Genomic DNA, 15,671 nt, shown 5'->3' with positions numbered 1-15,671 from the left:
ATTACATGGTATTCATCTTCCAATTCATTAATACAGAAAGGGCAATTACGATTTTCCAATGCTAATTTAGAATTTGCCAAACTCCCCTTTCCAATCATCAATTATGAGAACGCACTCTGAACCGAGTTCAGACTATTCTATATTTGGAGATATCAATTTTCAATAGTAAGGGAATGTTTAATATTCAAATATAGTCTAGTTTCACAGATTGGAAATAGAGACCTAGACAAATATCGGCAATCGTCTAAAGTAAGGTTTCGTACGACAAAGTCTAAAGTCGTCCAGTTAAATACCTTTCTGGTGCTTATTTCGTAATCGCTAATTAGTATCAACGTTTATGAAGAGAAGATATGTCAAAAAGTATGTATTGATATGATTTAAAATGTCTGATGAAATACCGATTGGTGTGCATGGGAAATTAGTAGGTATATATCACGACAGGGGAACACCTACAATGGGTTTTACGCATTGTAACCATATGGGTATTAGAACACGGATCTTAGCAATACCACCAACTACCCAGCATGTAACAAGAAAGCAAATACAAGGAATATTTGCCTTCGTGTCATATCAAATCATGATGCCACCACATGACGATTTAAGTGCCCAAGAAGCCATATAATTCAATTAGAAGCTTATCGAATTGCAAACTTGACAAAAGAAAACGAATGAAAAATATCGGTCTAGTAAAATTTCTACCAGAACGTTAATGTTCCTCCGTCATTGAATTCATGTCCCAACTGTGCATTTTTCATAATTTCGAGAACTGCTCGCATTGTATAATTTAGAGAGACAACGCTGGAATACATCAACATGTTCATTGCGATAAGTCCAAAAATGATAATGACACTTACCTTTATAGATGACTCTGTTTTAATACAAGCTGTTCACTACACATATGTATAAACAAGGTCTGGTTCCTCTGGCCTCTCCCTGGCTGTAGTCATCAAGTGACATTGCTGTTAATTTTATATTAGTCTTAATAAATCATTTAGCCAATGTCTGCGCAGGTGGTCATAATAGCTATATATCAGTATCCATGACGACACACGGCTTTGCCTCAATACAAGTCATGTAGAAATGAAATTGTGAGCATTTGTGATATTTTTTGGGGAAACATATCGCTCATTTTTATATTAGAGTTGGTTGGTATGCACACGCATTTTCCGTATAAACACAATGGACCTTTATCTGCGAGCTGGAATCTGATATACTTGTTGGTTCAATTCCGTCAGAGGAAAATCCTATTGTGGGGGATTGTTTGCGTAGGCAGTGTCAATTGGGCATTAAATTTTAGATAAAAGTCCGGATTTTGGTGAGAGTATTTCACCTGTGCGCGTTTACAGTCCCTTGCGACAACTGGCAACAGTTAATAGTACTGATCTAGCAGTTAAACCTTACAAACACATATGGATAGCATTTTAATGTAGGTAATGAGTGCAGAATTTATGGTTTGCTTAACACAAAGGACCGTTATCTGCGATTTTGGAATAAATGCATTAAATTATATAATTGACAGTTAAGGCACTCACCTGTCGTTGATATATAGGTGATGTTGCAATCATACTACTGGCTCGCCTGGCTGAAAGGCTAGTGTGGTTCGTATGTCAATGCCTGGTTTTCCATATTCATAGGCATTTCCCCTTTGGAACCAGCATGATCAATGAAGTTGAAAGCTTTCCACATCCTTTGTGTTTTGTGTTTCAGGTACAAGGTTGATATTTCCCATATTAAAAACACGAGGGATGATTTCTATTTATCATTTTCACATTAATGTTTCCCTTTATAGAAAAAAAACATTAGAATTAACATCAGAGACTTGTCGAAATCTTACGTATAGATCTTATGTAGTGATACATGTTTTCTATTGCCGTGCGAAGTTACTGTGAACCAAAATAAACAACCTGTTAACTCATTCATGGCATGTTCCGTCGCTGCGAAAAAATGTTCCTCGGATTATTTTAAACAAAATACTTTTTTGGCAGAATAATTTAAACTTTAATAACGGTAAGAACAACGATTCTGTGACACCTGATTATATCTCCAGTATAATTCCACTGATATTTAGCTTTCGAATCAAACCGGGCTCTCACTTGAAGAATGTTTCGCTAGAGAAGAGGTCAGAGTATGCTTTAGTCAGTGTCAGTGTCACTTTCAGTGACACACCCAGAGTTTTTTGACTGGAAGCGTGAAATCTTCACGGGATTAATCATTATGTTTCCTCCAGTAATGTTCCAAGCAAACATAATGTTGACACAGTCAGAAACATTTATAATTTGAGACCTCTGGCGATTTGGACATTTCGCGAGGGGCCGCTCATCAACAAGCTGGGATGTTACAGTGTGGGATTGAGTGTTTTCGTGAAATTATGTTGGATGTTTGCTTGTGCTGGACAGGATGTTTGTGGTAATAGTAGTGTAGGAATGTGAAATGAGGCGTGCAGAGAAGAAAATGTTACAGAAGTTTCCGTTATTTTAAAAAAAAGGTTTAGTGCCGATCTCAGGGAGTCACCACATTCTTGCAACCCACAAGCACGCGTATGAAGAATCTAACAGACCAAAATCATAATCAGGTATATCTAGGATACAAACCTTCACTCGTCGGTTTCTGGCATGACTAAGAGAATCAACTCTTCACAACGATGTATGGGCCCACCCGTACCCGGAAGTCCTCAAAGCACATCACACGGTCTAATTACTCATGCTCTGCGCACATGTTCACGAAACCCCTGAAACGTGACTCTCTTTATCAGTTTTATGTTTGCCAGTTTTGGTACGATAGTCAACAGTCTGTACCTTTACCTTAGACATGTACACTGATCTAAATTAAAAGTATCGTGTTTCTTTTCAGAAAATCATTTTAACAATGTAAATTAATTTATATAGAACACGAAAAATGGGTCGCCAAATATCCCATTGTTCGAGGCTAAATTCTAACTTTACTATCAATGATTTACAGGTACTAAATGCGATATCTTTTTCTACTTTCTTTTTTTGCTGAGGTAATTTGAGAAGCTTCCTCAAATTCCAACATGAATCAGCGTTCCAATGTTCACGTCATGGTAGTGCTATGATATGTCATAGTTAAAGATGCTGTGCACCAAAACCATAGCAGCTCTTGAATGTAAATCTCGGTAGGATATCATGATGACTGATGTGGCCTTGTATTTACTCACATATAAGTACACCTGTGTCTTCAAAACCCGACTACCGGGATCGTTGCTCGAAATATCAATCACTGGATTGTCTGGTCCAGACAATACTAGCATAGCTTTGCTGAGTGCGGCGTTAAACAACAAAGCACACACGTATAAGAGACCCGTCGTCCATATCTGAAGAAAGAGTTTCCTGTTCCTCCGAAAGTTATTTAGCCACGAGCGACCCTTTTCATGCTCTATGAAAATCCGATAACACTAAATCATCATGTTAATATAGTTTGACAACAAAACAATATCACAGGGCGGACAATTCCGATTTATAACATTAATTGTGTAATGGAATAAACATAAATTCTTTTCCATTAGACAGGTGATCAGGACAGTTTGAAAGAACGTTTGTTTCGCACTTTTCTTGTTTCAGCCAATCACCTTTTTTTCTCTAACATACCCATTATATCCACATATAAGACAGCTACGCGATAAATCGTAAAGAACAATGAAGAACGAAGCGTAGTTTATTTCACGATAAAACGTTGTTCAATCATGACGTCATTCTGGAGTTTCGAAAATGCGTTCGCAACTTGATGACGTCGTTGTTTGACGACGTTATTTTTAAGGGGGGAGTGTCAAGTGAGTTGTTCCCGATATATGTAGCTTGGCAACGCATATAAATTCGATGGTCTAACGATCGCAACCAAAACAAGGAGAGATATGAAAATCGGTATTGGGAGAAAAGGTACAGGTAATCGACGTAAGGATTGTGAGAATATGCGGGAAATGGGCTTGTCCGACGTTGCCGAGGTCGGATTCTATTGAGGAAGTCACCATTACTTAAATGGGGGTAAACATTTTGTTAAAGCTTTACACTTTATCAACATCCTTAAAGAGGCTTTACATTATGTTGATATTTCATATACGAAATAAACGACTCGTCGTCGTTTATCGTACAATAAAACACTGCAGGTAGAATATTTATTTCTTAAACAGTAAAAATCATCTACAAATGGAGGGAGTGCATGTGTGGATGGGAGGGTAAGTTAGCGGGTGGGTGATCTTCGAGTGTGTGGTAAGGGTGAGTAGGTTATTTATTTATGGTTGAGTGAGTGAGTTGATGGTTGGCTGGGTGCTTATGAACTCATTACTCTTATCTATGTTTTTAAAACTGTTCACAATATGAGTAAAAAATCTACCTGGACAATGGAATAGTCCCCTACTGTATCTTTACCGGAACTGCCTTTATATTACAGTTTGACCAAGCGGTTATATGTATGTTATATTGTGCGATTAGCTGCGTGTGTGTGTGTGCGTGCGTGCGTGCGTTCGTGCGTGCGTGCGTGTGTGTGTGTTAGGATGCCGCGGTGGGAGAGGGTGAGAGCATCAGTCCGCTAGGTATTCTGTGAAAACTTTTTATTGACATATATCATTACATTAATATTTGGTGACCTACTGCTGACATGTATTTACAATCAGTGTGTTGTAATAGTAGAAATACGTATATGAATACCAACATTTAAATGTATCTGGCAATTATTATTTGCAGTTGTCAAAGACCACAATCACAGTATGACAATCTTAAAATGAAACACATATAGTATAATCCGATCTGTCAATGTTGTATTGTAGACATGGGTTGTTGGGTCGTCTAAAGCGTTGGCTTGTCGTGATGAAATCAAAGGTTTATATCTGACATGTGTGTAAGATGTGTAGCCGATCCCTGGTTTCCATCCTCGTGATGTCGTTGGAAAACTGCTGAGCATCGCTGGGCAATAGTGTAACCTCCTATTCACTCACCATATAGCGGAGTCTAATAAGTGACTTTTCAATTTGTGAATCTGGAACCAAGTGTATGGCTTTGTATCAGAGCAACGGTGTTTTGGTGCAGTTATGAATATGGATTTACAAATACAAATATCTATTTTTAAAAGTAAAAGTGTTTACTCATCAAATTGCACGTGTTTCACGTGGGTGCGTTGTTCCTAGGGGTGTAGTTTATGCATTGTAGTATCAACTTAAGGCCTCGTGGCTTCACTTACAGTTTCTAGCTCAGAAGAAAATATGTTTTGAGTAGGAAACAATGTCATTCTTCCCAGCATCGAGTCACAAAATATATGTAAGTGTAGAGACACGCGTGTATATAAAGGGAGGGGGAAATGCAGACACATTAAGAGCACAACAATGAACTGCTCCAATTAATACAACAACTGTCTTCCTACATGTTAATGATCAGTTATACGTGACTGTAAACAATATTTTCTTGACATTATCAAAAACATTAGATGCGATGTGAGCGATTTATCATTCGTGGGCACTCATATTTACTTCCTCCAAACACATTTTAACTGTTGCAGGTGAGCATTTTAACTTGTGGTGTGTTACCAAGCGGTAGTGTGGCCTTTCTAAATATGATCTGGCCATAGTCCATGTTAGATAGTGGAGGCTAGGAAGTATGTACGCACTCAACTATTTATGTAGGAAATACATATATTAATAATAACTGTGGCTGTCCCGTGTTATCATCCGAACGTGTTTATAAAGAACATACCAGAGTGCATTATACCAAGTCTGTATTATAACTCCATAATTGTACCTTGGTTGATATCACAACTCGATCGCATACAAATCTAATATCATTTTAAATTCATCGCCCTTGTTCCATGCACGGAGCAGAGGGACAGCCCGATGTTAAAGATTTGGCTCGTCACGCTAAAGGTTCAATTTCCCACATGGTTGAAATTTGTGAAGCCCATTCCTGGTGTTCCACGCTGTCATGTTGCCGGAGATCTGCAGTAAAACCTCACTCATTGACTCACTTACTCTTCAATGCAAAAATTCATTCAACTTTCTCGTGTCTTTACGATCCTTACCTTTCATTGTAATTTCGGCACCTCTGATTATCCAAGCCGTCAACCCTATTGCAAAGACATTAAGCGTTTCCTTCCAGAGTTGTTCTTTCATAAACAATATAATTAATATCTCGTACTTCAAGTATCTGTGTTTGAACGAGCGGGATTCACGGACAGTTTATGTTTGCATCTTCCACGGGCGGTTAATATGCCGATAGACAAACTCGACTTGTTGAGTTGATAAAGCGACACTTCCAGAGTTGTTCTTTCATGAACAATATAATTAATATCTCGTACACTGGGAACAGTTTTTCAATTGCGTTTTTCAGGCATTGGGTTGATAAATCTAGTTTACACATTGTTCCATAAGCTCGCTCAAAGTATTCCATCAGTGTCTACAACCATGTACATGTGTTACAAATAGAATCAGTGGCCGGGTAAATATTGTTTTTTTATATCAGTCCTCGTAAGTGTATCAGTTTCTGATCTATGATACCTATTCATCGTAAGAGTATCAGTTTCTGATCTATGATACCTATTCATCGTAAGTGTATCAGTTTCTGATCTATGATGCCAAGTATCTTGTCTGTGTTTGAACGAGCGGGATTCACGGACAGTTTATGTTTGCATCTTCCACGGGCGGTTAATATGCCGATAGACAAACTCGACTTGTTGAGTTGATAAAGCGACACTTCCAGAGTTGTTCTTTCATAAACAATATAATTAATATCTCGTACACTGGGAACAGTTTTTCAATTGCGTTTGTCAGGCATTGGGTTGATAAATCTAGTTTACACATTGTTCCATAAGCTCGCTCAAAGTATTCCATCAGTGTCTACAACCATGTACATGTGTTACAAATAGAATCAGTGGCCGGGTAAATATTGTTTTTTTATATCAGTCCTCGTAAGTGTATCAGTTTCTGATCTATGATACCTATTCATCGTAAGAGTATCAGTTTCTGATCTATGATACCTATTCATCGTAAGTGTATCAGTTTCTGATCTATGATGCCAATTCATCGTAAGTGTATCAGTTTCTGATTTATGATGCCTATTCATCGTAAGTGTATCAGTTTCTGATCTATTATACCTATTCACTGTAAGTGTATCAGTTTCTGATCTATGATACCTATTCATTGTAAGTGTATCAGTTTCTGATCTATGATACATATTCCTTGTAAGTGTATCAGTTTCTGATCTATGATACCTATTCATTGTAAGTGTATCAGTTTCTGATCTATGATACCTATTCATCATAAGTGTATCAGTTTCTGATCTATGATACCTATTTATCGTAAGTGTATCAGTTTCTGATCTATGATACCTATTCATCGTAAGTGTATTAGTTTCTGATCTATGATGCCTATTCATCGTAAGTGTATCAGTTTCTGATCTATGATGCCTATTCATCGTAAGTGTATGGGTTTCTGATCTATGATGCCTATTCATCGTAAGTGTATCAGTTTCTGATCTATGATGCCTATTCATGAGTAACAACGTAATCAGCGTCTCAGGCAGTGAGAAAGAAAGTATCTTGAAACGTATTTCAACTTTATATCATCATTTAATATTAGATATTCTAAAGAGATGCAGGCTGTAGTCAGATACTACTACACAACCCCACTCTAACCCCCCCCCCCCCCCCCCCCCCCCCCCCCCGGGTTTAAGGTTTTAGTAGGAGAGACCAGGTATACCTCAAGTGCGATTTGTTTGCTGTATTTCTTACAGCTCTATCAGTATGCACAACTCCTTCAAAACAACTGGCCAATGTATCAAGCAAATGTTAACATTTTAATTTGATGTATAATTGTTTCTTTTTTAACCCCGCACAATAATCGACTCTGGACCAGACAATCCAGTGATTAACACCATGAGCATCGATCCACGCAGTTTGGATACGATGACATCTATCAACCAAGTCAGCGAACCTGACCACCCGATCCCATTAGTCGCCTCTTGTAACAAGCATCGTCGCCTTTTACGGCGCACATGGGTTCCTGAAGACCTATTCTACCCCGGATCTTCACGGGTCCGGTGTATGTAAGCATTTGATGTCTAAGATATTTAGTATGAACTTTTCTAAATACACATCTGGTATGTACTTGTACACATTTGGTATGTGCTTGTACACATCTGTTATGCTTAACTATTGACTGTGTATGTTTGTAGCAGATTCTTTCAAAGGTCTGGACATCGGTTTTGCGATTCACACACGAAAAGAATACACAGTTAATCCTTTCATAAAATAAAACTCCCAACATATGTTCTCAAAGTTAACAATAGTTGAACAACAACCACATAAATGTGATTAGCTCGATAAACATTTCTGGCGTAGGTATACATTTTGTTGTGTGACATGGATCAGTCGACTTCTTTGGTAGCCAATCAATGCAGAGTAGCATCTAACAACGTTCAAAGAGCCTGTCGATGCAACGTGATCCCCATCTCAATGCTTCTAAACATCGATGTCTGTCTGTCGATTGGTACATGCTTGGTCACCATACCCATGATATGACATGGACACAAGTAACACCGTAGTGGATTTAGTATGTGATTATCCTCCTCCAGTATCTCAATAACCTGCTTTGACAGATGTTAGTGGAAGAGAAAGGTTGAATAGATAGGTGTTAAAAGGTACAATTTGGCATTCTGCATATTGCTGAAGCTGTTTCATCTTCGGACATGTTTGAGGGACAACGTTCCTTGCAATGCCTTTTGATCATGAGCTGTTGAGAATTATGTGCGGTGATACATTAACTTCAGATTTACATTCCATGAAGATAAAACCAGATCGTATCCTTTTCATGTTCACAATATCTCTAGCGATGCCAAACACTGCTTTCCAAAAAGTGAGTACGGTTTTACGCCGCTTTTAGCAATATTCCAGCAATATCACAGCGGCGGACTCCAGAAATGGGCTTCACACATTGTACCCATGTCGGGAATCGAACCCTGGTCTTCGGCGTGACGAGCGAACGCTATAACCACTAGACTACCCGACCGCCCCGCTTTCCAAAAAGGAAAAGATTCGATGTCAATGGTCCTCCAACAGACGACAGTATCTGGGGACACATTCTATGAAAAAAACTTTCCTGAGCAGCAAGAAAATACGAGTTCAGCAATGATTATATGCAGTTTTTCCTGTAACAATCATAGCTTATGAGCTAAGCCCTGGAAAAAGAACCCTAGTCTCCATGAACACTAAATTTCATTGTTACAAAGAGCATACGTTCAGCTACTGAACTGAAGCTCCGGAAATGAATCCAATCTATATTTCCAGGTCCAAGGGGTCCTACTCCCATTTTTAAAAGGAACCTTTTAAAAGGAAGTCCGAGGTCTTCAATTAACTGCCCGACGAAGGAGTGCAGTTGAAAAGACCGAGGGATTCTGCAAATGATAAAACCCTGAAAAAGCGTCACCGCACAAAAATGGATAGAATTTGTTATCAAATAAAATTAAACCACAATGTCGGTTTTGAAACATTTACTGCAATCAACACACAACGAATGTCACTGATCCATTTTACAAATATGAAAACGTCATAGAACAAATCAGATGACGTCAATATTGAACATCGGTCATTTGTAGTGCCCTACTTTCGCCGGGCATTTAATGGAATACCTCGGGCTTCTGCAAATGATAATGCCCGTTACCATTATTATAGCTTAAATGGATAAAATGTGTTATCAAATAAAAATAAACAACACTATCGGTTTTGAAACATGTATTGCAATCAACACGAATTTCACTGACCCACTTTTAGAAATATGGAAACGTCATAGAAAAAACCAGATGACGTCACTATTGAATGTGGCGGAAATTTACACATGACACTTGCATCTAAATATTGTAACTTCTTCAAAACTGTTTACAATAAACAGTACTATATCCCTGACAACTAATCACTGTCCAAATACAGTGCAATGAGCTTCTACTGAATCTCAACAGAAACAATGTAACACAGTTTCAATCATTGTTCAACAATAAAATACAATGCCATATAACACTTGAAAGACAACATCGTACAATGGACTCTGCTTTTGGCAGAGGTTTCATATGATTACGGAAATGTTTTTGTCGCGTTTATTGTATTTTTAAAGGTATTAAAAACATTGCAAGTTGTAGTGTAGTGGTGTGAAATATGGCAAATGGAGAAGAAATAAGAATATAAATGTGTAGTTTCTGTTATTTGAGACAAGGCTCAGAGTATCGTCACCTATTTCTTTCTGTATGGATAATTAGGTAGATTTAAAGCAAATGATAAAAGTATATCCTTGAACCTATCATTTTCACTTTACCATGTCACAATATATCAACGTTAATAAAAACGAACACACACAGTTGTGGAAGTCATGACAACGCTATGATGTATCATAGCTAGAGACGCTGTGCACCAAAAGCCATAACAGCAGACACTCTTAAATCGGCAAGACATTACATATAACATTTGTAAATGGAAGCAAACCCTGAGGAGAAAACATGTACAAAAGGCACTAATCTCGGTTAGATACTAGAATGACTGATGTGACTTTGATCTGTAATATTCACTCAAATATAAGTACGTCTGTGTCTTCTTACCCCGACAGACCCGTGAAGATTCTGGGGTAGAATAGATCTTCAGGAACCCATGCTTGCCGTAAAAGGTGACTATGCTTGTCGTAAAAGGCGACTTACGGGATCGGGTGGTCAGGCTCGCCGACTTGATTGATACATGTCATCGATCCAAATTGCCGTCATATAGCTGGAATATTGCTGAGTGCGGCGTTAAACAACAATCCAACCAACCAATCATACCCCGACAACTTGGATCGATGCTCACTGGATTGTCTGGTCGCGACATTACTAGTATGGTATTGTACACTGCGGCGTTAATCAACAGATCACCCACAAGCAAGGATAAACATGCTGCGTTTGAGTGTTGGGAGGCGGGTTGGAGGGGATGGGTGTGTATTTGCTGGTTGCTCCATTAATGTTTTTTGTCAAAAGATATATATTAGCATTAACATTTGGTGACCTGCTGCTAACATTTATTTACAACCGTTGTGTTGTAAGAAATACATATATGAATATCAATATAGTCCCGGCGATAATAATTAAATACATTTGACGATTATTATTTGTAGTTGTCAATTCGAAGCATTCATTTCATATCAAATATTATACACTTTACTCAAAGATGATATAATTAAATGTTCATATGGTAAGGGCCGCATATCTACTTCACCATGGACTCATTAGCATCAAACTGCATGACACATGGGAGTATGGGTAAATCTGGGGAGGAAATCTTCCTCTGTAGTATTCATTGACATGTGCTAGCTGGCCGCATATGAAAAGTTACCTCAGGAAAACCCGTGTAAATAGAAACAGTTCTATTTCCATAAATAAATTTTCAGACAGCTTTATGTTGAGACTTCTGTCAGGAATATTTACATCATTTTGTTCTGTCGTGCGCATATGTATCGTTGAAAGACGTATTTTCAACTTTGCCTTACAAATAGTAGGATTAGGTGTATGTGAGTATGAATCGGTATACCGTACAAAAGCGAAAGGACAACATTACATATGTATTTTCATCAAGGGTAATAATAACAAAAATATATATGAGCTTCTGTCTGAATCCCTTTGAAACAGTGATGATACGGGCGGTTCGAGAAAAAGTGTATCCTGTCCCACTTTTGGTACCCGTCACAAACACATGCAAAGGCAGTCAATTGTTCACATAAAAAAACACGGGAACACATGCAACACATGTCTGCCATAAAGGTTTTGGAAGATGCCTTGAATGTTGTAGCCTTGATCAAAGAACTTTTATTGTTTGTTTGAATAATTTCACCTTTTTTACAATACTTTATTTTTGTACTGCTCTGGAACACTACAGGGCCACTGCTGGTGGCGCCAATGCTGGTGCTGTGTTGCCCACTGAAGACAGTCCCGGCGGATGACGTAGTGTCCTCGGTGTGGCCTGTGACAGTGGAGGTATCCGCTCGTGAATCGTGGACGCACGGCGTCCGCACTGATGTGTCGCTGGTGTGTCCCAATGGTCTGTCGAGCACTTTCCGCAGCAGTAACAAAGAGATCTTGAAGATGCTGTCGCACAATCTGACGATCCTGACGTCGGGTGGTGGCCCTTGGACGGTCATCTGTAGTGTTGGTGGTCTGGTACCGTTACTGAAGCCAGTATATGGTCCTTACGTGGACTGCATTGGCTACTTGCCGGGCGGTTTGTCCAGCTTGGTGTCGCTGATTTCTTGTCAATCTTGGCATGTGGTAACAATTCAATAACGAATGAATGTAATCCGATCTGGGTGAATTTTTATAGGGCAAGAAATGGGGGAACGCATGTGCATTTCAATTTGCACGGAACTCACGTGCATCGGGTTACCATGGTCGTTGCCGTGATGGGTTTGGGCAATCGGTTTTATTGTCATCTGCTTTGTTTTTTATCATCAAATTTCATTTTTCCAAGGTATTGTTAAAATTTAGAAACTTTGACAAAAATTACCCAGATATCTAAATAACAACTTTTCATGCAATAGTACTTGGGGTGACGGTTTTTTTGCGTTTCAGTATAATATACACACAAACATCACCAAGTTAGAGACATCTGCATTCAACGGAGTGGATCCCGAGAAACGGTCGACTCTTCGAGTCAGTTATGTCATGTTGGGCTATGTGATTTCATACGAGTCAGGCAGTTTATACCTCATGACATTGTTTGTAATTACCGTAAGCAACACCAATGACGATGCACCAAAGACACGGGAATGCATCTGTTGACACGAAGACAACATTTCTTTAAATGGGTGGAATACTGCGAAACATAAGTGCGAGTCCGTTTTCCCTCTCTATTTCCAACGTATCTGTTCCCAAATCCTGCAAAAGAGCATATGCAGTTGCACAATCTCAAGGATAAATTCAAAGAAAATATGTCAATAATGCAGTGAGTTGTGAGATGCATACATGTTATGTCTATGCATCTTTGGAGTTTCGTGAACATTCTTAATTCATCGGGAGTAGATTATCCGTCACAGAGAAGAGGAAATACAATGTGAAATACAGATGTATGTTTGTTAGGCAGAGCTATCCTGAACGGGTGAGTTATAAACTAGAATGTATTGTGATAATTGAGAACCCCTTTGTACAGAAACCTTAAGGAAACGTTGTAACAAAGAAGCACATTTACCTGAACTGAATTGTCTGAGCAAGCATGAATAGTCCCGGATGGAGCAGGGATTGTATCGGGGTGCCTGAGAAGAGGTCCTCATTGCATAGCAGGTTTTCCATGAAAACAGAATACATGGCTCAAAAAATACATTTTTAATTGTAGAAAAGGTTACCGTAACAATAATGAGGATGAATTAATTTCAAAATTAAACAAATTGAAAACTGAAGCATCATTGATCTATTGTTCGTTCAGGAAAATCGTTATGAGACAAATATATAAAAATATATATATATATACATCCTTTTAAGAAGCAGCCTGGGAGATTTGAAGAGATACAAATGAAAACATTACCGAAGTAACCAAATAGTCAACATAGTAAGTACCATATACTATTCTATTGTGGTGACGGTGGGAGAACGACAATAGCCCCAACCCCCATCCCCACCACTAGAATATTATATGATCGGATCCTTTTTACACCAACAGAAAATAATCAATAATTTAAATTCTTCTCTTTCATTGACACCAAGGCAACAATTTCATTTTCCACAATGTTCTAATTTCATTCTCTTGAGGTTGTTCATGTATGCTTAGGAATTAATTGCAACTCACGATTCACCGTTTAGGCTGTGGAAACTGCCCAGAACATAACCTTCGTAACATTTAACCATATACGCATTGCACAGGACAGGGGAAATGGCATGATAAGCAGGAAAGGGTAAGAAGTATACACTAATGACAAGGAACAAGTTTCTCCATGTGTTCATATGTGTCAGTACTATGCACGAAAGAATATTAGTTCTGCAGACAGAAATGGTTCTGCGGGTGGATAGGCATTTTAGGTAAATGGTAAATGAAATATATTTGAATAACTGATGATGACTCACCTTGAACATGCAGCACGAGGCTCCAGAGGTAAGCGTTCATTTCACACTTTCATTTTAATTGTTTTTCTGGTATGTGTTCGTTCAACAACATGATACAGTCACACCTTTCGAACTTAAAAACACACGTTCAAGTCACCAGCACACATTTGTCAAGCAATATACATTCACTAAACACATACGTACGTCACAATCAATATTGGTTTACTGACGTACATATAATTTAAATAATCCACTTTCACGTGGCGGGCATTCTCAACAAATGTATTTGATGTCAGGGCAGTTATTGAACATAATTTTATTATATGTCACATCATCACAAATAGTTATGAATTACAGGATGTCATTTGATACAAATAGAGATATGTGTTACAAAATAATGCTCATGTTCTTTACTTCCATCAGTTATAACTAGTTTACCTGAATCCTGTCCTGCCACCTGTGTATATTTCAGTCGGAAACCCTGCCCCACGCCTTGATCATCTGCCCTGAACCTGATTGTGAGAGCAGGTCCTGTGCTCTGTACAGTCGGCGTGGTATTCTCGCACCAGGTGAGAAGGACTTTGTCAGATGGAGATGGGCCTTTGGCGAATAAATGTTATGATCTTATTAGGACATATTTGCGCTTTATTATAAACTGACACAAATAACACTATGTTATAATCCAACATATTTGGCAATTTAGAAAATCATTTGTGTATACATTTACCTTGCATGTATCATGTATCTACCGGTAATATCATCTGGTATGTTAACCCGTCGTGTACACTATTTGTTACGTGTTCTATCTTTGCAAACGTTTCAAAGAACAATATCTTCGCTGAATAGTATCCCTTAAGAAATATCTTTGTCAACTTCATACACGCATGTTAATAGTTTCTTTCAAAACATAAGAGTGTGGCAACTCATATTTAAAAAAAATGATGAACATTACCAGAAAATATTATGAACATCTCACATCATAATGTGTGGATAACATATACAAGTGATAACATATCAGGCACATATATTTACTTTGGCTGTTACGCACCGTCATGGATGCTCACATAGTCGGACGTACAGTTAGCATCAGACTCAAGGTCAGACACGAGAACTTCAACTCGCACCACGTCTGAAGGGTTCATCGTGGTTATTGTCCATTCACATTCCATGTTGCTTAAACACAAAAATAAAACTTTCCAGGACACTATCACCTTCATGTTACATGAATATGAAGTGAACTCTGTGCTTTTATTTCAGACACACTTGAACGCACTAACCAAACATATATATACAGTTCTTCATTTTCAATGTCATTTTGTTGGTTTGGTAATGCGTGATTGAGATTATGTGGAATCTCATATTATTAATTCATCTTTGATTTTAGTCATTTATAAAATGAGATTTTATATTACGAAAACGTGTAGTTTTCCTACCTTCGTTTTTAATTAATACAGCAACAACTGTGTTTATTACATATAATCAGATAAATAAATATTTCTATGTTTTTTTACTTACTTCACGTAATTATTTGGATAGGCAGGTAACGTCAGGTATTCGCTTAACACCGATGCAGTGAGGTTTGTTATTCCACAACCAGGACGTAAAGTTGTTTGTCCTTAAAATTAGTATATGGAC

General features: G+C 38.2%; 1 protein-coding gene across 4 annotated transcripts in view; it reads right to left on the bottom strand.

Annotated features, from left to right (window-relative positions):
* The window catches only part of LOC125371658 (cubilin-like), a 62,340-nt gene that overhangs the window by 25,570 nt on the left and 21,099 nt on the right, over window positions 1-15,671 (bottom strand). For 2 of the 4 annotated variants that reach the window (XM_048401656.1, XM_048401664.1), the window contains 4 exons: window positions 15,552-15,651; window positions 15,085-15,209; window positions 13,189-14,636; window positions 12,489-12,878 (listed from right to left, as the gene is read on the bottom strand). The exons of 1 other annotated variant lie outside the window; for it this stretch is intronic. In XM_048401656.1, the coding sequence (XP_048257613.1) occupies window positions 14,398-14,636; window positions 15,085-15,209; window positions 15,552-15,651 (464 nt within the window). In that variant the 3' untranslated portion in view covers window positions 12,489-12,878; window positions 13,189-14,397. Of the gene's footprint in view, window positions 1-12,488; window positions 12,879-13,188; window positions 14,637-15,068; window positions 15,210-15,551; window positions 15,652-15,671 lie in introns of those variants that run through there. One more of the 4 variants, XM_048401667.1, reaches the window with a different exon arrangement.

This window comes from Haliotis rufescens, unplaced genomic scaffold, assembly GCF_023055435.1.
Source record: "Haliotis rufescens isolate VD_foot unplaced genomic scaffold, xgHalRufe1.0.p SCAF_1, whole genome shotgun sequence".
NCBI lineage: Eukaryota > Metazoa > Mollusca > Gastropoda > Lepetellida > Haliotidae > Haliotis > Haliotis rufescens.
This window is presented reverse-complemented; position numbering and strand designations above follow the sequence as displayed.